This window comes from Bombina bombina, chromosome 3 (assembly GCF_027579735.1).
Source record: "Bombina bombina isolate aBomBom1 chromosome 3, aBomBom1.pri, whole genome shotgun sequence".
Classification (NCBI taxonomy): Eukaryota; Metazoa; Chordata; class Amphibia; order Anura; family Bombinatoridae; genus Bombina; species Bombina bombina.
The window spans coordinates 695049865-695072601 of record NC_069501.1 but is presented as its reverse complement, the minus strand read 5'-3'; the positions used below and the strand labels follow the sequence as shown (position 1 = coordinate 695072601).

Below are 22737 nucleotides of genomic sequence, written 5' to 3'. Positions count from 1 at the left end.
ATGTTTACATGTTCTTTGCTTTTTTTGCAAGTTATAGGGCAATAAATACAAGTAGCACTTTGCTATTTCCAAACCATTTTTTTCAAAATTAGCGCTAGTTACATTGTAACACTGTTATCTGTCAGGAATCCCTGAATAACCTTTCACATGTATATATTTTTTTTTTAGTAGACAACCCGAAGTATTGATCTAGGCCCATTTTGGTATATTTCATGTCACCATTTCACCGCCAAATGCGATCAAATAAAAATAATTGTTCACTTTTTTACAAATTTTTTCACAAACTTTAGGTTTCTCACAGAAATTATTTACAAACAACTTATGCAATTATGGCACAAATGGTTGTAAGTGCTTCTCTGGGATCCCCTTTGTTCAGAAATAGCAGACATATATGGCTTTGGCGTTGCTTTTTGGTAATTAGAAGGCTGCTAAATGCCGCTGTGCACCACACTTGTATTATGCCCAGCAGTGAAGGGGTTAATTAGGGAGCTTCTAGGTTTAATTTTAGCTGTAGTGTAGTGTAGTAGACAGCCCAAAGTATTGATCTAGGCTCATTTTTGTATATTCCATGCCACCATTTCACCGCCAAATGCGATCAAATAAAAAAAATCGTTAACTTTTTCACAATTTTAGGTTTCTCACTGAAATTATTTACAAGCAGTTAGTGCAATCATGGCAGAAATGGTTGTAAATGCTTCTTGGGGATTCCCTTTGTTGAGAAATAGCAGATATACATGGCATTGGTGTTGCTTTTTGGTAATTAGAAGGCTGCTAAATGCCGCTGTGCACAACACTTGTATAATGCCCAGCAATGAAGGGGATAAATAGGTAGCTTTTAGTGAGCTTGTAGTGTTAATATTAGCTTTAGTGTAGATATCAGCCTCCCACCTGACACATCCCACCCCCTGATCTCTTCCTGACCCCCCTCAAACAGCTCTTTTCCCTCCCCCACCTTACAATTGTTACCACCATCTTAAGTACTGGCAGAAAGTCTGCCAGTACTAAAATAAAAGGCAATTTTTAAATGTATTTTTATTATTTTTAAAAAAAATATATTTATTTTGCAGTGATGGATCCCCCCTCAGTCCCCAACTTTCCTGATCCCCCCCATACAGCTCTCTAACCCTCGCCCTCTACCTATCTTCCACCATCTTGGGTACTGGCAGCTGTCTGTTTTTCCTCCTAATCATTTTCTGTAGTGTAGCTGTCCCCCCTCAACACCCTCCCTGATCCCTTTACAAAAATTAATTTCCCTCCCTCTCCCTCCCTCTCGATCTATCACATCAATGCAGCATGCGCTTGCGCTCCTGATGTACTGCATGCACTGCAAGGACAGGAATAGGAAGTCTCTGCAGCGATGGGCCGCCCACCTCACTGCTATGGCTCCCACCCACCAACGAAGTGGCCCTCTCTGCATCGAAAACTCTGCAACTCTATTTCTGCAGTGCCCCACTCAAGGGGCATGCAGAAATAGCGCAATCTCGCTATTTTGAGCGAGATCGCGGCAGAGAGAAGCCCAGGACTGCAGCGACGTACAGGGTACGTTGCTGGTCCTTAAGGGCATAACGATCAATGTCGTACAGGGTACGACGTTGGTCGTTAAGGGGTTAAAATCAAACAACCTCATTAAATACATAGGAGACTACTTTAAATAATACTATTACTATTTCAACATATTTTGATATAGGATCTTGCAGACTTTTACCTATTTCTTTCTGGGAGATGAGAAACACTTTGCTAATATGTATTGCAGAACAAATTTATCTTGTCTCTTCAAAGTTCCTAGATTTGTGAGTGAGTGTCATTTTAATGTAAATTTTCTTCACTTCAGATCACTGCTTTGCCATGAGAAACACACTGCTTTTGCTGTGTTTAAATCAATAATCCAAATGTATTAAAAATGCTAATAAAATGTAGGTTATATGTCAGAAAATATTATAGATGTAAGACTTTAGAATATCCAACTTTTCTACTACCCAACTTCTTCCTTTTTTAAAGATATGTTAGAGGGGCACTAAAGTCAAAATTAAATTTACATTATTCAGATAGAGCATACAATTGGTAACAACTTTCCAACTTCTATGATCTAATTTGCCTCCTTCTCTTGGTATCCTTTGTTGAAAAGCATACCTTGGCAGGCTCAGGAGCAGCAATGCACTACTGGATGATATCTGCTGATTGGTAACTGCACATATATGCCCAGTGTGCTCAGCTTCCTGTAGTGCATTGCTCCTCCTTCAACAAAGGATACTAAGTGAACGAAGCAAACGTGATACAAGAAATAAATTGGAAAGTTGTTTCAAATTGTATCCTCTATTGAAATTGTGAAAGAAAATTTGTGGGTTTCATGTCCCTTTTAAATCACTTTTTTGCTCTGGCCTAATTTTTTACATTTTATAGATAACATATAGCAAATTCTAAAGACTTTGTAATGTAGAACTACAGAATTTGTTACACATCCTTTTCAGATTACTTTATATTGGGATAGATTACAAGTAGAGCACAATCAATAGAGCATGGTGAGTTATCTTTTGTGTGACGTTGTACAAAAAACAATGCACAATCTGCTAATAATAAATTCTTGCACAAAGAATAACGCACAATCTGCTAATAATAAATTCTTGCACAAAGAATAACGCACAATCTGCTAATAATAAATTCTTGCACAAAGAATAACGCACAATCTGCTAATAATAAATTCTTGCACAAAGAATAACGCACAATCTGCTAATAATAAATTCTTGCACAAAGAATAACGCACAATCTGCTAATAATAAATTCTTGCACAAAGAATAACGCACAATCTGCTAATAATAAATTCTTGCACAAAGAATAACGCACAATCTGCTAATAATAAATTCTTGCACAAAGAATAACGCACAATCTGCTAATAATAAATTCTTGCACAAAGAATAACGCACAATCTGCTAATAATAAATTCTTGCACAAAGAATAATGCACAATCTGCTATTACAAGTGGATGGTTAAATATTTTAACCAAAGCATCTTAATACAGGCAAAGCTTTTTTAGTGCACCTTATACTTTTAATAGATAATGCAGGGAATGCTATTAACACGCTTGTTGCATTTGTATTACATCTGGGGAGTTAAGTGCATAATCTAAAACACCACTTTAACCTTTAGTGCTTTTTAAGACCTGAAGTAATCCATTATTATTAATTGTATAACACAGAACTACAATAAGCACTTCACTTCTTGCACCCCACTGGAACAGCGCACCATCACACAGTGCTCAAATGATATCCAACATGAATTGTACTCCCTGCCCCATAGAAATATATTAAGTTCATACGCACTACTTCACATGCAGCTGTTAGCGCACCCTAGACTAGAGCAATCCCAATGCACAATTGCAGTAGTATTTTTGTGCTCTACTTGTATTCTGGGCAATAATTACTTGTATGAGATAATATTTTACTTTTCAAAAGCTTTTGTTTATACACATTTGTAAGATCTTTATATGTACCCTACCCAGCTAGTATCCCCATTCTGACATTTGCCTTCACAGTCTTTAGATGTGAGACTTTTTACATTACACTTATTGATTTACATTTGCAAAAGTGTATACTGTACTCACAAGCCAAATCAGAGGGTAATAGAGATATAACGTTCTGTACACAAGTAAGTAAAATACATCTAGCGGGTTAGCTCCAATGCTTGTTGCTGGATGCTCCCTGAGTATACACAGTGTTGGGGAAAAAAATCTACTCATGATTTTACACTTTTATATAATTGCTTTGCGTTTCCCCCCAAACTGCTGTTTTTTTATATATAAATAGTCAGTTCTTCTATATAACAGTTTATCCCATTGGGTTGGTGACAGACCACATTTTAAGAATATCCCCCTGTGAGCAACAAAAAGTAAGGTAGTTGCTCAGCACTCAAGGTTAAGAGTTGACATATTTTTGTACATGTAGAATTAAACTGTATCTTTAAAGCGATACTAAACCCATTTTTTTTCTTTCATTGTTTAGAAAGAGCATGAAATTTTAAGCAACTTTCTATTTTACTCCTATTAAAAAAATGTATTCGTTCTCTTGCTATCTTTATTTGAAAAAGCAGGAATCTAAGCTAAGGATCCGGCCCATTTTTGATTGATACACCCTGGATAGCACTTGCTGATTTGTGGTCACATTTAGCCACTAATCAGCAAGCACAACCCAGGTGCTGAACCAAAAATGGGCCGGCTCCTAAGCTTACATTCTTGCTTTTTAAATAAAGATAACAAGAGAACAAAGAAAAATGAATAATAGGAGTAAATTAGAAAGTACTTTAAAATTGCATGCTCTATCTGCATCGTGAAAGAAAAAAAAATGGGTTTAGTATCCCTTTAATTCTACACATAAAAATTAAATTTTTCTGTGTATTTCAGTAAAGTTTAGGGTGCAGTTGGTTGTGTCTTACCATTTCTGTTAAAGGGACACTAATCTCTAACTTTTTTTTAACCCTTGATTTTAACAAAATGCCCAAATGATTTATTTTTCTATCAGTCTAATTGTTTTATGAAGATTTAGGGGTCAATTTATTAATTTATCATTGCACCAGCAGTTCTTGTGAATGCAATGCCGCCCTCTGCAGATTCGCGGCCAATTGACCACTAGCAGGGTGTGTCAATTAACCTGATCGTATTCGATTGGGTTGATTTCTGTCCGCTGCCTCAGAGCAGGCGGGCAGGTTATGGAGCAACGGTCTTTAGAAACTTCTGTTTCCGGCGAGCCTAAAGGCTCGCCAGAAACAAGGGGCCTCAAGCTCCATACAGAGCTTGATAAATTGACCCCTTAACTCTTATTGCCAAATCCCCTCCTTTTATACCTCTTGGTGTTTTTTTTTTTTATCTCTGTACAAAGGTAGTACAGCCAATCAGCAGCTATACCACGTGTCTATTGCACTTTATGGATAGGAAACAATAGGACACCTAACATGTACATTCTATTCACAGGAATATCTGCCTTTCTCTGGATGGAAGCACTACAGCTGAGAAGCTCTTGTGTTTGTGGAGACATGAATGTGACTGGGTCTATGGACATAAAATGTCAAGTTCTGTGGATTACAGCAGATATCAACTAGAATTTGCTATTGCAGCTAAAAAAGCCTTTGCCAATGAAAGAGAGGTAAAATTCAGCAATAAATACATTCATTTCAGTGTTTTTACTGGTTCTGAAATATATGTTGCTTTAAAACTAATAACTGAAAATAAATATATATATATTCCATTAGCTAAAACCAACTGAAGTATTTATTTATACAATGACTTGTAGGCAAACTTTCCATAACTGTACAAGTAGCTGCATATTTTTAAAGGGTACATTATTGGTTCTTACCATTTTAATGTAATAGTATATTTATAGAAGACTACTATAAAACAAATTATAATTTTGAATACAAAAAATATCTTTAAATTTAAAATTCAATTTCTTAAAATATGATGTTTAAACACTAGTTGGAAGCATGCAAATATTCCCAATTTATTTCTGTTAAAACGTTAGCTGGGAGCAAGCTAAACACATCAGGTGAACCACTGAAAATAGGCATATGTATGCAGCTAGCTCCCAGTGGTTGATTGCTGCTACGGAGATTAGCTAGGTTACCAAGTATACTAAGAGAACAAAGCAACTTTGATAATCAAAGTAAATTTTAAAGTTGTTCAAAGTTCATGCTCTATCTGAAATCTGAAATTTGAATTTTAACCTTACTGTCCCTTTAATATAGCTAATGTCAAACTTATATGGCTATTACATTAAAATGTGACCTCAGTACATCTAAAATAAATACATTCACATATATATGAAGCCTTAGGGACTGATTTATGATGTTGCAAATGCAGCCATTTCCGCGCGGACAGCAATCATCCCGATCGGATACGATCGGGATGATTGACACCCGAATCTGCAGGGGGCAGCATTGCACAAGCATTTCACTATAAATGCTTGTGCAATGATAAATGCCGACAGTGTATGCTGTCGGCCGTTATCCATGTCGGGCGGACATGATCCACTACAGTGGATCATGTCCGCCCGAACATGATAAATCGGCCCCTAAGTGTAAAAAGCATAAAATAATTCTCTTGCACACAATCCAGCATGTGTAACTTTACATGAACAATATTCTATATCAGTGATAGCAAACTTCCTAACACAGGGGGGCCGCAGATGAATATTTTAGAAGCCTTAAGGGCCGCATGTAAATTAATAGCTATTAAACACACAGTCATATATTTCTTAAGTGTGATAAGTGACACAGGGCTAGATTTAGGTTGCAGGTCCAATCTGTCTTCCGTTTTCCCCTCCAGAGTGCTCTTTTCAGTTGTAGATACTTTATTTAGTTTTGCTTTTTCCTGTGGCCACACAAACTGTCACACATTTTTAGTTCTGCTCCTTCCCAGGGATCATAAAACTAGTGCAGAGGGCAGCATATGGCCCATGGGCCGTCAGTTGGCCATCCCTGTTCTTTATCCCCAGAAGTATAATAAGGCCAGTTGCCAGAGTGAACTGAAATCTTGAATTATAAAATAGTATAGAAACAGACACTAAAAGGAATTAGGGATCATAATAATAATATTTTATTTTTTATTTATTTTAACACATACAAAAATAGTAACCAACAGAAATGTCCCTATTCATGTGGATGATAAGAAATAATTATTATTGCTGTTTCTAAATTCAGTGAGTGTCTGCTTCTATACTAGTGTGAGTGTATGCGTGTGTATGTATGTATGTCAGTGTGTTTGGCTTTACGTGAGGGTGTTTGTGTTTATGTGAGGGTGTTTTGTGTTTATGTGAGGGTGTTTGTTTTTATGAGAGTGTGTTTGTGTGAGTGCATGTATGTAATTGCGTGTATGTGTGTGCATATGACTGTATGGGGCCTATTTATTATGTTGCGAGCGGACATGATCCAATATAGCGGATCATGTCCACTGCACATCGATAAATGCCGACAGCATACGCTCTCTGCATTTATCATTGCACGAGCAGTTCTTGTGAACTGCTGGTGCAATACCGCCCCCTACAGATTTGCGGCCAATAGGCCGCTAGCAGGGGGCGTCAATCAACCCGATCGTATTTGATCGGTTTGATTTCTGACGACAGGTTATGGAGCAGCGGTCTTTAGAAACACGGAGCTTGAAAAATATGCCTATGAGTGTATGTGTGTGCATGTAATTGTGTGTATGTGTATATGACTGTGTGTGTTTTTGAGTGTATGTGTGTGTATATGTGTGTGTAGAAATCTGAGTGTGTTTGTGTTTATGTGAGTGTGTGTATGTATGTTTATGTGTGTGTGTGTGCATGCGACTGTATATGTGTATGTTTTTGAGTGTATGTGTGTGTGTATAAATGTTTGTGAGTGTTTGTGCTCATGTGAGTGTGTATGTGTGAGAGAGTGCATGTGACTGTGTGTATGCATGTGTATTTCAGTGTGCATATATTTATTGTGCATTACAATATAGCTTTTGAATTGTTACATGGTTTAAACACTACTAAATTTTCGAAAATACATTTATAATACTTTTGTAATTACAGTCTATTATAAGGGGAAAAAACGTTAACATTTAAATTTGGTTACGGTTTATTGATGTTTTGTGACCATAACATTTAGCTTTTCATATATGTGACTACTAATGGAAGCGGTACACTGATTAAATCTTATCTATTGAAGTTGCAGATTATCCTGAGTCAACAACAGCCTTTGTTTAGCAACGTAGTGGAAGATGATGGTGGGTTGATAACTACTGTGGCTAAACAGCAGGACATTAAAAACTACAAGAGGAGTGAGAAGATGAATAGTGCTGTTCACATCCTAGACGGTTACCAGCAAACATTTAATTTAGTCCACGTGAAGCAATTATTAACAGAGGCGCTCAGAGAATACAACAAATCAAATCCTCGAATGAACATCACTTTTTATAAGGTTGGTTGCTTTGATTTGTTTGTCTATCATCCGTAGCTCAGTGCATAAATTATTGATCTGCTAATCGTGTGCTTACTGAAAAATAGCTATCTTGAGCAACAGACATATTGATCTATTTTTCTGGTTAAAAAAAAGAAGCTATTTTAAAATGAAAGCAAAATATCAGTAATAAACGCCTTGTGGCATAGCAATTTAGCAGTGTGTTAAAAATTTTAATCTATGTTTTTTTATTTTATTTAAACAGCTAGACATGAAATTAGATTTACTATAAAAGAAGAGGATAAATAAATGCAAAGAATTAGGATTTTTTTGTAATGCAATATCATACAGTATATTTGTTTTTAAATGCCTATATGATTTCAATCCACTTTTTTATATGAAATAGCTGGTTTTATTCATTGAAACTACAAACCATTAATATTAGTTGAACTTGCAGGGAATTTATATCTCCTCATTTTATCGCTTTCTGTATGTACACATGCTTCTTTATATTATCTCTGTCTGTACAGCAAAGCCCAATACTTAGGGCCAGATTACAAGTGGTGTGCTATTTAGTGCTTTCACTCACGGAATCACCTTCAGAAGTAAACTTTTAATGCACAAGTTAGCGTGCATATTACTAGTTGAAAGTAAAATGTTTGCACGCATGTGAAAGCCAAAACGCTAACTTAAGGACTTTAGATATCGCAACCGTGTTAACTTCTCCCTAAAGACTTCAATGGAGTCCAGTCTAATCCATTCCTGTGTTTTGTATTTACATAGGGGAGGTTACAAAAGCCTGTGTCACCCTGGGAGGTTCCCAGTTGGTTTGTTTGGAAGTATGCATTGTGTGGGTGCTGGTATATATATATATATATATATATATATATATATATATATATATATATATATACTGTGTGTGTATATATATATATATATATATATATATATTCAATATCTATTTAACCCCTTCTTCCAAAAAGATGTGCATATATATATATGTTGTGTGCTACTTTGCCTATCGTACCACACCATGTTTATATACATCTGAGCTTTAGGAAGCTCCAGCAGTCTCGGCTGTTAAGTTACAGCAGAGAGCTGGATTTCCTGAGCTCCAGGCATCTGCCTGCATATGGAACCCGGAGTGCTCTGGTTCCAAATGAGCGCAAATGCCTGATTGTTACAGATGGTAACTGTGTGTGTCACTGTCTGTAAAAATCATTGCTGGTGCCGGCGAAAATAAAAATAAAGGGATGGGAGGGAGGGATGGATGGGGCAGCTACACTGCAGAAAAAGGGGTGTGGGTGGGTCCCTAACTTGCGATCATGGGAGGGGGTGGGACCACTACACTACAGAAAAAAATTAAATAAAAAAAATACATAAAAAATAAGTTTTATAGGTACTGGCAGACAGCTGCCAGTACCTAAGATGGTGGCATTAGTCAGAGGGTGAGGTTTAGAGAGCTGTTTGGGAGGGATCAGGGAGGTTGGAGGGTAATGGGGTATCTTACCCTGCATAAAAAAAAGCCTTAAAATGTTATATTGCCAGACTGGGTGACCAGTGTGGGGGGGGGGGGGGTGAGGGAAGCAAGAGAGTTGTTTGGGAAGGATCAGATGAGGATTAGGGGGTGGGAAGTGTCAGGTGGGAGGGTAATCTCTACACTAAAGCTAAAATTAACTTTACAAGCTACCTAATTAACCCTTCACTGCCAGGTATAAAAGCAGTGTTTGGTGCAGCTGCAATTAGCGGCCTTCTAATTACTAAAACGCAATGGCAAAGCCATATATGTCTGCTATTTCTGAAAAAATGGGATCCTAGAGAAGCTTTTACTTTCATTGGTGCCATGATTGCACAAGCAGTATGTAAATAGTTTCAGTGAGAAACCCAGTTTGTGAAAAAATTAACAAGTTTTTTATTTAATTTCATTTGGCGGTGAAATGGTGGCATGAAATATATAGAAAATGGGCCTAGTTTAATACCTTGGGTTGTCTACTTAAAAATATATATAGTTTTGACAGGTAAATAAAAACAACCAAGGCTCTCTTTCTGTTTAAATGGAGTAATAGCAAAAATGCTAAAATGTTCTGGTATTTTGGGCAAGTTTTTCTCTGAAAGTCCCGGCAGTGAAGGGGTTAAAAATATAATCAACATTTTATCCTATGTAGAGAACATTGGAATGTAAAATATTTATTGTACATACACACTAAAACACATTATTAAATATTAATACTGATTAAAAATTATTTTGATTGTTAACAAGTATTTGACTGGAAAGTTCTCCAATGTGAGTACTCCTTGTCATATACCATATATCTAATCCCATAACTTACTTTTTTAAATTAATATTTATATGTATATTTTTTTATTAGATAGTGTATATATGAGTGTAAATGTATATTTGAATGTATTTATGCTGTGTTTGGTGCATCTTTTAATTTAATCCTAACTCTTTACACAAGGAATTAATTTGCGCTCTTGCGTCTCATTTACTTTCAACTTGTAATATACGTGCAAATTAATGCAGGCACTGTTTTTTAATATTGTGTGTGGGCTATCATTAGCGCGCCACTTGTAATCTAGCCCTTAAAAAGAACAATTGAAAATTAACATTGTTTTACTTATATCTCCTATATACAGTATATAACAGAGAGATTATGGAAGTTGAGTGCTTGTGACCTGTTTTTGCTTTTTTAATGCTTTATATGTTTTGGCTTACTCCATAATCATAGTTTAATATATAACACCGAAGTCTGATTTTTAAAGGGCCAGTAAACACAGTAGATTTGCATAATTAACAAATACATGATAAAAAGACAATGTAATAGCACTTAGTCTGAACTTCAAATGAGCAGTAGATTTATTTCCACTCCTCCTGTATCATGTGACAGCCATCAGCCAATCACAAAGACAAATACGTATATTCTGTGAATTCTTGCACATGCTCAGTAGGAGCTGGTGACTCAAAAAGTGTAAATATATAAAGACTGTACACATCTTCTTTATTCAAGTAAATTGGAAAGTTGTTTATTTTGCATGCTGTATCTGAATCATGAAAGTTTAATTTTGACTTGAGTATCTTTTTAAGAACAGTACATTATTTTTTTTGGTTAAAACAACTATTACGTGGTCTGCATAATTCAAACTTAAAGAAACAGTTGCATAGAAATACTCATTAACAAAATAAAGGTATATACAGTATTTGAATGCATTAATATAGAATATTGAAAACCTTGGGAAAATTACCAACCTACTCTGTGCAAATTTAGAACCAAGAACTAGTCGAATATCACCTCAATAAAAAGGATATGGAGCACAGCAACTGCCTATAGATCATGGTTCTGTCAATGAGTGCACTCCTTTATACATACATTTATTATGTTTTTTTTTTATCTTTGCTGACACCGTATGTAAGCTCCAGCTCCTTATATACAGAAAAAGGGATTAAGCGCACCTAGTGAACTAATTTCTGGGTCAGAGAGAGTTTTTGCCTACGGAGTATCTCTTGTTGATGCAATATTGCATGCAAACTATGAACTATTTGTTTATGTTTCATATAATTTCTGATGTCTTACATGTCTTGTTATATATATACGATATTGATGGTGGGTTAAGCTATCATGCAGAGTTTTATTTCAACAATAAAGCCCAGATAGTCAAATCTGTTTGATTTAAAGGGGCCGAAACACATTTTTTTTTTCATTCATGATTCAGATAGCGCATGTGATTTTTAATAGTCGTAAACATATTTACGACTATTATCTAATTTGTTTTGTTCACTTGGTATCCTTTGTTGAAGAGGATACCTAGGTAGGCGCAGGAGCTGCTGATTGGTGGCTGCACATACATACCTCATGTTATTGGCTCACATAATGTGTTCAGCAAGCTTTCAGCAATATATTGATGCTTCTTCAACAAAGGATACCAAGAGAATGAAGAACATTAGCTAATAGAAGTAAATTGGAAAGTTGTTGAAAATGTTATTCTCTCACTCAATCATGAAAGAAACATTTTGGGTTTATTGTCCTTTTAATGCCCAAAATTTGTGTATTTTGTGTACAAAAAAAATCACTTTCTTGAATTCTGTGTAAAAGAGAATTTACATTTTACCTTTGATGAATCGTATGGTTATTTTAATAACAAGTGTGGTAGAAGATAGTGGGTTCTGCTAAAACTATTTTCATTGATTTGCAGGATACAATTGAGCTCTTATGCCGCTTGACTCGAAACCTGGGTAGTTTTTATGGGAGTTCTCATACAATGCTTTGTGGAGGTGGATGCCCCAGATCAAGTTGCTTACTGGCCCGGCTTGCCGCACATCTTTCTGCCTTCAGTGTGGTGCACATAGGTTCACATGACAAAACTCAAACGGAAGATCAAAGAGTCAGACGCTTCAAATCTCAGCTAGTAGATTGCTACGTAAAAGCTGGTTTAAAGGTAAGATTCTATAAGCAATGTTAAAACCAAGTAGTTTAAGTAAATGAAAGATTGTAAATAATATTATACATATCTAGCAAAGAAAGAAAACACTTTGGGCCAGATTACAATTGGAGTGGTATTTAACGCTCCCACTTGCCTGCTAACTCCGCTAGAAGTAAGTTTTTTGCCGTTGTCGGGTAGCGCTTGTAATACAAGTTGAAAGTAAACTGTTTACGCACGAGTGCTAACCCGATGCACGCAAAAAGCCGAACTTAGGATATCGAGCGTGCATTAACGTATTCCCCCATAGAAGTCAATGGAACAAAAAAAGTTGAAAAAAACCTACTCGCGTGCACACCCGATCATATATTCTCAAGTGCGCTATCCCAACATGAAAATATTATTTCACACTCCAATGTTCTTCACATAGTAGAATTCATAAATACATATTTTTACATATATCTGATGGTATTTTGGTACAATATATATCTTTACCTATATACATGAATATATATATAGGTGTGTGTATGTGTATGTATCAGTGACGTGCAGTGAGGTCAGAGACTGGTGAGGCACTAGATATGATACGCCGGAGAAACACATGTACAGAGGGCCGCAAGTACCCCCAACAGGGCAGGTTTAAATGATAGCTGAACCAGTGCACAGGTGATATAATCAGGTGATGAGTGAGAGCAAGTTAGTAACCACTGAGTTACTGATCAGCTGATTACTTAACCTGTGCACTGATTCGGCTATAATGAAAACCTGGCCTGTTGGGGGTACTTGAGGACCATTGTTGAGAAACACTGCACTAAAGCACCAGCTCATCGGAAATGTATTGATTACCTGGAGAATAAAGCACACATACTCTGCTCACTGACACCCACACACAGTCTGCTTTCATACACACTCACACAATTCTGTGGCACAGTGCCAGTTACTAAGCAATTAGAATGATACACAATCTCTTCTCTACTCACTACTGTATTGTAAAAATAGAAATAATTTACCATACAAGTTTTACACAAAGGACAAGTTATCAATACTGCCAACACGGCTGCTGCAATATGGTGTTCAAGAAATGCACGTGCACATCACACTTAGGTATGCTCTTCAACAAAGGACACCAAAGGATACCAAAAGAATGAAGTACATAATACTTTTTTTTGTGTGCAATTTCTATCTGAATGATGGAAATGTAATTATGACTTTCATGTTCCTTTCAAAAACTAATTTGATTTGTTGACATGGGGCCAGTAACAGTTGATGCTAATTCTCAAAATATAAATAACTAAAGAAAGTCTATTAAAATAGCATGCTCTACCTCAATCATGAAAGTTTAATTTTAAATGTCTCCCTTTGACTATGTGTTTAACTAGTTACTTTACAGTGGAATTATTTCTAAAAACCTTTAACTGCAATAATTACATATATTGTTTAAATGACTCGTCTCCTTTTTATTAATATAAACTTGTATAAAAGCAGCACATATTAAAAACACAATGAAACAGCTTTCAATTGATTTGTGAATTACAAGTTAACAGCAGTCTTTAAATAAATGGAGACACAGAGAAAAATAAAAATAGATACTGCATCCTCTGACTGAACAGACATAACATATATGGGGTTTGTACCAAATTAAATAAAATAGCCATGAAAAAAGGGAGGCAATATTCAATGTCAAAAACTTTAATTTAAATAATGTGGACACTGCACACTTAACTTCAAACTCTGGGTTTTATATTATGGATTTAAATCTGAATTGACCCTTTGACTTCCTGTCAGTATTGGGTTATGCTCACTTACTGTCCCCCCTGTTAATGAGCTGTATCTGAACACAATTTGTGAATCACAAGAGATGTAGAATACTACTTTACTCTTCTGCTTGGGTTATGCTCACTTACTGTCCCCCCCTGTTAATGAGCTGTATCTGAACACAATTTGTGAATCACAAGAGATGTAGAATACTACTTTACTCTTCTGCTTGGTGTCATCTGTTCTTAGGTTACCTCAGCTTCCAGTTGTGTCACATGACCCTGCTCACTGCATCCTCCTTCTGATTAATCTATCTTCACTTGCTAGGAGGCATCAAGAGGGGTGCCTCCCATTGGTCCCAATTATTGCTGCTAATATATTGACAGAACACAGGTGGCGCTGCAGCACAGCTTTTCCTTTGACCCATGTACTGCAATGGAGAGAAGAGTTCCTGTACCTGCCTCTCCATAGCATTACATGGGGGGAAAATTATTTATTTTTTTGGACTTTTTTTTTGTTTTAATTAAAATGTAATTAAGCTTTGGCCACATATGGCAGGGTAGGCACTGCCTCCCCTGCCTCCTATGAGTGCACGTCCCTGGTATATATATATATATATATATATATATATATATATATATATATATATATATACACATATACATACATACAGATATATATATAGGATTATCTATTTATAAATACTTAGAATATATTCTGCTATGTTACCATTGGAATGTGAAATATTTACAGTAAATACACAGTATAACACTTTATTAAATATGAATATTGCATAAATATGATTTTTCATGTTTTCATCTACTTAACTACAAAGGGCTTCAATGCACACACACACACATATATATATATATATGTGTCATGGGGTGGAAACATATCACTATGGTTTACTAGTCAGGGGTTAAAAGCTACTAGTACAGTAGGAAAAAGTTACTAGTCCACTCAATGTTAAAGATAGGAAAAAGACAAATTTGTAAGTCATCCGCTGCAATTTCTAAGTCATCCTGGACTAGTGGACCTCTGAAAATTTCAAGCCCTGTAAATGTCTATATATTTATACATATGTATTTTTGTCTTTATATGTCTACAAATGTCTTTAAATACAGAAATACATATGTACACACACACACACACACACATATATATATATATATATATATATATACATATACATCTTTAGACATGTATATGTATGTGTCTCTATATACTTTTTTAATGTTAGTGATAAGTTTTACATTTTTTATATTTATTGGCTTAGTGCTATTAGTACATTAGAGGAAGTTCCATTTTATTTCTACCGTATGTTAAGTCTATTTCATATTTTCTAATGTATGCTGCTGTGAAGAGTTTTTCCCCTCAAAAAATGCAGGAATTCTAAATTGAAAGAAAGTTGGAAGTATCCATTACATATATATTTAAAGTGTTGGAAAATAAATGCTTTTAATGTATTAGAATTTGTAAAAGTCTCTTGTAATTACTGTTAGGGAATAGATGTTTTAAACACCTATGGATTTTACAGAATATTATTGCAGAGGATATATTTCTGTGTTCTCTATGGTGAAAAACAAACGGCCAAAGGTTCTGCGGGCCAAAGGGGTGCGTTAGCTACGCGTGCTTTTTCCCCCCCGCACCTTTTAAATACCGCTGGTATTTAGAGTTCACAGAATGGCTGCGTTAGGCTCCAAAAAAGGGCCACTGCAACTCTAAATACCAGCGTTGCTTACGGACGCGGCCAGCTTAAAAAACGTGCTCGTGCACGATTCCCCCATAGGAAACAATGGGACAGTTTGAGCTGAAAACCTAACACCTGCAAAAAAGCAGCGTTCAGCTCCTAACACAGCCCTATTGTTTCCTATGGGAAAACACTTCCTATGTCTGCACCTAACACCCTAACATGAACCCCGAGTCTAAACACCCCTAATCTGCCGCTCCCGCTATCGCTGACCCCTGCATATTATTATTAACCCCTAATCTGCCGCTCCGTACACCGCCGCAACCTACTTTATCCCTATATTACCCTAATCTGCTGCCCCTAACACCGCCGACCCCTATATTATATTTATTAACCCCTAATCTGCCGCCCCGGCTATCGCTGACCCCTGCATATTATTATTAACCCCTTATCTGCCGCTCCGTACACCGCCGCCACCTATGTTATCCCTATGTACCCCTAATCTGCTGCCCCTAACACCGCCGACCCCTATATTATATTTATTAACCCCTAATCTGCCGCCCCTGCTATCGCTGACCCCTGCATATTATTATTAACCCCTAATCTGCCGCTCCGTACACCGCCGCAACCTACGTTATCCCTATGTACCCCTAATCTGCTGCCCCTAACACAGCCGACCCCTATATTATATTTATTAACCCCTAATCTGCCGCCCCCAACGTCGCCTCCACCTACCTACAATTATTAACCCCTAATCTGCCGACCGGACCACACCGCTACTATAATAAATGTATTAACCCCTAAAGCTAAGTCTAACCCTAACCCTAACACCCCCCTAACTTAAATATAATTTAAATCTAACGAAATAAATTAACTATTATTAAATAAATTATTCCTATTTAAAGCTAAATACTTACCTGTAAAATAAATCCTAATATAGCTACAATATAAATTATAATTATATTGTAGCTATTTTAGGATTAATATTTATTTTACAGGCAACTTTGTAATTATTTTAACCAGGTACAATAGCTATTAAATAGTTAATAACTATTTAATAGTTACCTAGTTAAAATAATTACAAAATTACCTGTAAAATAAATCCTAACCTAAGTTACAATTAAACCTGGCACTACACTATCAATAAATAAATTAAATAAACTACCTACAATTATCTACAATTAAACCTAACACTACACTATCAATAAATTAATTAAATACAATACCTACAAATAAATACAATGAAATAAACTAACTAAAGTACAAAAAATAAAAAAGAACTAAGTTACAAAAAAATAAAAAAATATTTACAAACATTAGAAAAATATTACAACAATTTTAAACTAATTACACCTACTCTAAGACCCCTAATAAAATAACAAAGACCCCCAAAATAAAAAAAATGCCCTTCCCTATTCTAAAATTAAAATAGAAAAGCTCTTTTACCTTACCAGCCCTGAAAAGGGCCCTTTGCAGGGCATGCCCCAAAGAATTCAGCTCTTTTGCCTGTAAAAAAAAACCATACAATACCCCCCCCCCAACATTACAACCCACCACCCACATACCCCTAATCTAACCCAATCAGCCAATCGGATTGAACTTGAATCTGATTGGCTGATTCCATCAGCCAATCAGAATTTTCCTACCTTAATTCCGATTGGCTGATAGAATCCTATCAGCCAATCGGAATTCGAGAGACGCCATCTTGGATGACGTCCCTTAAAGGAACCTTCATTCTTCAGTTGGACGTCGAACGAAGAGGATGGATCCGCGATGGAGGTCTTCAAGATCAGCCGCTCGTCATCCGATGGAACAACATAGAAGATGCGGCTTGGATGAAGATGTTTGCCGGTCCGGATGTCCTCTTCTGCCCGGATAGGTTGAAGATTTCTTCCCGAAGATTGACTTCTTCATTTGCCGCTTGGATCCAGACTTCAGCCGGAGGATGGACGTCACTCTTCAGCCCCCGCTTGGGCTTGGATGAAGATTTCGGAGGCTCTTCTGGACAGATCGGGACCCGGTGTGGTGAAGACAAGGTAGGGAAATCTTCAGGGGCCTAGTGTTAGGTTTATTTAAGGGGGGTTTGGGTTAGATTAGGGGTATGTGGGTGGTGGGTTGTAATGTTTGGGGGGGGTATTGTATGTTTTTTTTTACAGGCAAAAGAGCTGAATTCTTTGGGGCATGCCCCGCAAATGGCCCTTTTCAGGGCTGGTAAGGTAAAAGAGCTTTGAACTTTTTTAATTTAGAATAGGGTAGGGCCTTTTTTATTTTGGGGGGCTTTGTTATTTTATTAGGGGGCTTAGAGTAGGTGTAATTAGTTTAAAATTGTTGTAATATTTTTCTAATGTTTGTAAATATTTTTTTATTTTTTGTAACTTAGTTCTTTTTTATTTTTTGTACTTTAGTTAGTTTATTTCATTGTATTTATTTGTAGGTATTGTATTTAATTAATGTATTGATAGTGTAGTGTTAGGTTTAATTGTAACTTAGGTTAGGATTTATTTTACAGGTAATTTTGTAATTATTTTAACTAGGTAACTATTAAATAGTTATTAACTATTTAATAGCTATTGTACCTGGTTAAAATAATTACAAAGTTGCTTGTAAAATAAATATTAATCCTAAAATAGCTACAATATAATTATAATTTATATTGTAGCTATATTAGGGTTTATTTTACAGGTAAGTATTTAGCTTTAAATTGGAATAATTTATTTAATAAGAGTTAATTTATTTTGTTAGATTTAAATTATATTTAACTTAGGGGGGTGTTAGGGTTTGGGTTAGACTTAGCTTTAGGGGTTAATACATTTATTATAGTAGCGGTGTGGTCCGGTCGGCAGATTAGGGGTTAATAATTGTAGGTAGGTGGAGGCGACGTTGGGGGCGGCAGATTAGGGGTTAATAAATATAATATAGGGGTCGGCTGTGTTAGGGGCAGCAGATTAGGTGTACATAGGTATAATGTAGGTTGCGGCGGTGTACAGAGCGGCAGATTAGGGGTTAATAATAATATGCAGGGGTCAGCGATAGCGGGGGCGGCAGATTAGGGGTTAATAAATATAATATAGGGGTCGGCGGTATTAGGGGCAGCAGATTAGGGGTACATAGGGATAACGTAGGTGGCGGCGGTGTACGGAGCGGCAGATTAGGGGTTAAAAAATTTAATCGAGTGGCGGCGATGTGGGGGGCCTCGGTTTAGGGGTATATAGGTAGTTTATGGGTGTTAGTGTACTTTAGAGCACAGTAGTTAAGAGCTTTATGAACCGGCGTTAGCCCAGAAAGCTCTTAACTCCTGACTTTTTTCTGCGGCTGGAGTTTTGTCATTAGATTTCTAACGCTCACTTCAGCCACGACTCTAAATACCGGCGTTAGAAAGATCCCATTGAAAAGATAGGATACGCAAATGGCGTAGGGGGATCTGCGGTATGGAAAAGTCACGGCTGCAAAGTGAGCGTTAGACCCTTTCCTGACTGACTCTAAATACCAGCGGTAGCCCAAAACCAGCGTTAGGAGCCTCTAACGCTGGTTTTGACGGCTACCGCCAAACTCTAAATCTAGGCCTAAGATAGTATAAAACAGTTTAATGTGTCATCCATTTTTATCAACTCATCTAATTGATCAATACGTTTGGATGATTTTACACAGTTTTGCTTTTCATTTCCTTCAGGGCCAGAGAATAATGATTTTGCTCTCAGAAGAAGAAATTGATTCAACAGTTTTGGTACATATGACAGAATTTGTTGTTTTTGGATCAGTATCTCACCTCTTTACACCTGAACAACAAGCAACTATAGCTAATGCTATGAGAAGTGAGGTAAGACTTTATATTGTTTTTAATTTATAATATGCCACATAATATTCAGTATATTTTTCTAGAAACATAAGGATTCTATCTGTCTGTCTATCATCTATCTATCTCTATCTATCTATCTATCTATCTATTTATCTATTATTTATTATCTATCTATCTATCTATCTATCTATCATCTGTCTACCTATCTATGTATCTATCTATCTATCTATCTATCTATCTATTTATCTTTCTGTCTAGTTTTACAACCTGATTATCACTGTGTAAAGTAAACAAAACCTTTTATACAAGGAACATTATTTTATTTATTATAACATAATTTAAGTAAGATTACAGGATTTCTCCCATCCAGGAATTACTGAATGGACTCATAAAATCTCACTCGCCAGTTATTTTTATGAAATGTTTATAACTGAGATTGCTAGATTTAAATTGCTCATGATACGCACATGTGAGAGGAAACACCAGCCAAACAGCAGTCTTCATACACATTCCCAGGCCCGAACTGGCCATAGGGCATACTGGGCAAATGCCCGGTGGGCCGGGCTCTTATGTGGGCCTTGCTGCTATATAGAGGCAATAATAAGCAGCAGAGTGAGAGCAAAATTTATTTATTTATAAATATATATCTGTTCTTGTTTCCTCATATATTTATAAATAAATACGTTCTTCTGTCACTTTGCTGCTTATTATTGTATATTTATACGGGGGTCCAGGGCAGTGACCCTAAAGTGACGTGCAGCTTTCTACCTGTGGTGCTGGGATTTTTTCTTCTAGTATTGCTATATATAGGCCCCACCTTCTCTTAATATGAGTAACAATAGGAAAGCTGTTACAGTCTGCCTATTTTATAAAGCAGAAAGTACATTTTCTGTGTGGCTGTTTATTCAGTCCAACTACTTATATATTCTCTAACAACATCTGAATTGCTCTTTTATATTTTGATGAAGACAAAGTAACCCAGAGGCCATTATCTGCATTACTTCCAAAGCACAATGTTTCTCAATTCATCTGTTACTCAACATCAAGAAAGGACACAAAAAAATTAGGTCAATGAAATGGTGTAAAAAAAATACAAATCATTCATGTGAAAAATTTGGGGGAAAAAGTTCGATTAAAAGTAAGAAACGGTCGAAAAGCCTGACATTTTATTTATAAATAAATAAAGACTAGAATGAGCCGACAGCCAAAATGCATAAGTACATCTTATGAACTTATCAAGACCAAACTTTCTCAGATCAGTGCTAACAATACTATAATTACTTGTCACATACTAGAATATTGTCTATGTTGTATAGCAAACACACACCTAGATTACGAGTTTTGCGTTGCGGCTTTTAACGCTGAAAAAATGGCAATTTCAGCGTAAAAGCAGGAACGCACTATTGGTGTCGGTATAGCTGTACTGCAAGCATTTTAGCCTGTAACGCAACGTCAATCCCGCACTCAGAAAAATGACATTTTTGTGGGGGATTTTCATAGCGCCGGTATTACAGGTTGTGCGGTGAGGCTAAAATGCTTAAGATACAGCCTATACCGATACGATCCATACTGCCATCTGAGAGCAGTAGTTATGGATTTTTCACAAAACTCATAACTAAAATGTTACAAAGTACACTAACACCCATAAACTACCTATTAACCCCTAAACCGCTGCCCTACCGCATCAAACACTATATTAAACCTTTTAACCCCTAATCTGCCGACCACCCACATCACAGCTTTAAAACCTATTAACCCTTAATCTGCTGCCCACCCACATCGCCAACACTATTAAATATATTAACCCCATAAACCGCCGCTCCCCGATATCGCCTCCACTTTAATAAAGTTATTAACCCCTATTCCACCGCTCCCCGACATTGCCGCCACTAAATAAAGTTATTAACCCCTAAACCTCCGGCCTTCCACATCTCCGCCACTAAATAAACCTATTAACCCCATAAATTGCCGGCCCCCCACATTGCAAAACACTAAATTAAACTATTAACCCCTAAACCTAACACCCCCCCTAACTTTAAATTAAAATTACAATATAACTCTATTTAAATAAAAAAAATATTACCTGTGAAATAATAAACCTAACATTAAACTATAAATTAACCTAACCTTACTATTCTAATAAAATAAAAAAAATACCAATTAAAATATCTAAATTACAAATTTAAAAAAACCTAACACTACGAAAAAAAATAAAAAAAATCTAAATTACAACTAAAAAAAAAACCAAATCCTACGAAAAATTTAAAAAATCTAAGTTTACCAACACTAAAATCTTGGATGACGTCACTTAAAGGAACCTTCATTCGCCGGGAGTCGTCGTAAGAAGAGGATGCTCCGTGCCAGATGTCTTGAAGATGGACCCGTTCCGCGCCGGATGGATGAAGATAGAAGATGCTGTCTGGATGAAGACTTCTGCCCGTCTGGAGGACTACTTCTCCTGGCTTCGTTGAGGACTTCTTGCCGCTTCGTTGAGGACTTCTCCCGGCTTCGTTGAGAATTGATGTCGGCTCTTCAAAACTATTTTTTTACAGGTAAAAGAGCTGATTTCTTTGGGGCAATGCCCCGCAAAAGGCCCTTTTAAGGGCTATTGGTAGTTTAGTTTAGGCTAGGGTTTTTTTTATTTTGGGGGGGCTTTTATATTTTGATAGGGCTATTAGATTTGGTGTAATTAGTTTAAATATCTTGTAAATTGTTTTTTATTTTGTGTAATTTAGTATTTGGTTTTTTTTGTGTAATTTAGGTATTTGTATTTAATTTAGTTAATTTAGGTAATTTATTTAATTGTAGTGTAAGGTTAGGTGTTAGTGTAAGACAGGTTAGGTTTTATTTTACAGGTAAATTTGTATTTATTTTAGCTAGGTAGTTAGTAAATAGTTAATAACTATTTAGTAACTTTCCTACCTAGTTAAAATAAATACAAACTTGCCTGTAAAATAAAAATAACCCCTTAGCTAGATACAATGGCCTCTAGTTATTAAGGTCTGTCGGACCTGATTCGACAGTGCGGATCAGGTCCGACAGACCTCGCTGAATACGGCGAGCAATACGCTCGCCGTATTCAGCATTGCACCAGCAGCTCACAAGAGCTGCTGGTGCAACGCCGCCCCCTGCAGACTTGCGGCCAATAGGCCGCCAGCAGGGGGTGTCAATCAAC

The 22737-nt window shown here is 36.4% G+C and overlaps 1 protein-coding gene across 1 annotated transcript in view; it reads left to right on the top strand.

The window, feature by feature from the left end:
- Positions 1-22737, top strand: part of LOC128652486 (uncharacterized) — an 868114-nt gene that overhangs the window by 405950 nt on the left and 439427 nt on the right. The window contains exons 64-67 of the mRNA XM_053705422.1: positions 4961-5132; positions 7675-7926; positions 12097-12339; positions 19437-19583. Of these exons, the coding sequence (XP_053561397.1) occupies positions 4961-5132; positions 7675-7926; positions 12097-12339; positions 19437-19583 (814 nt within the window). The remainder of the gene's footprint in view (positions 1-4960; positions 5133-7674; positions 7927-12096; positions 12340-19436; positions 19584-22737) is intronic.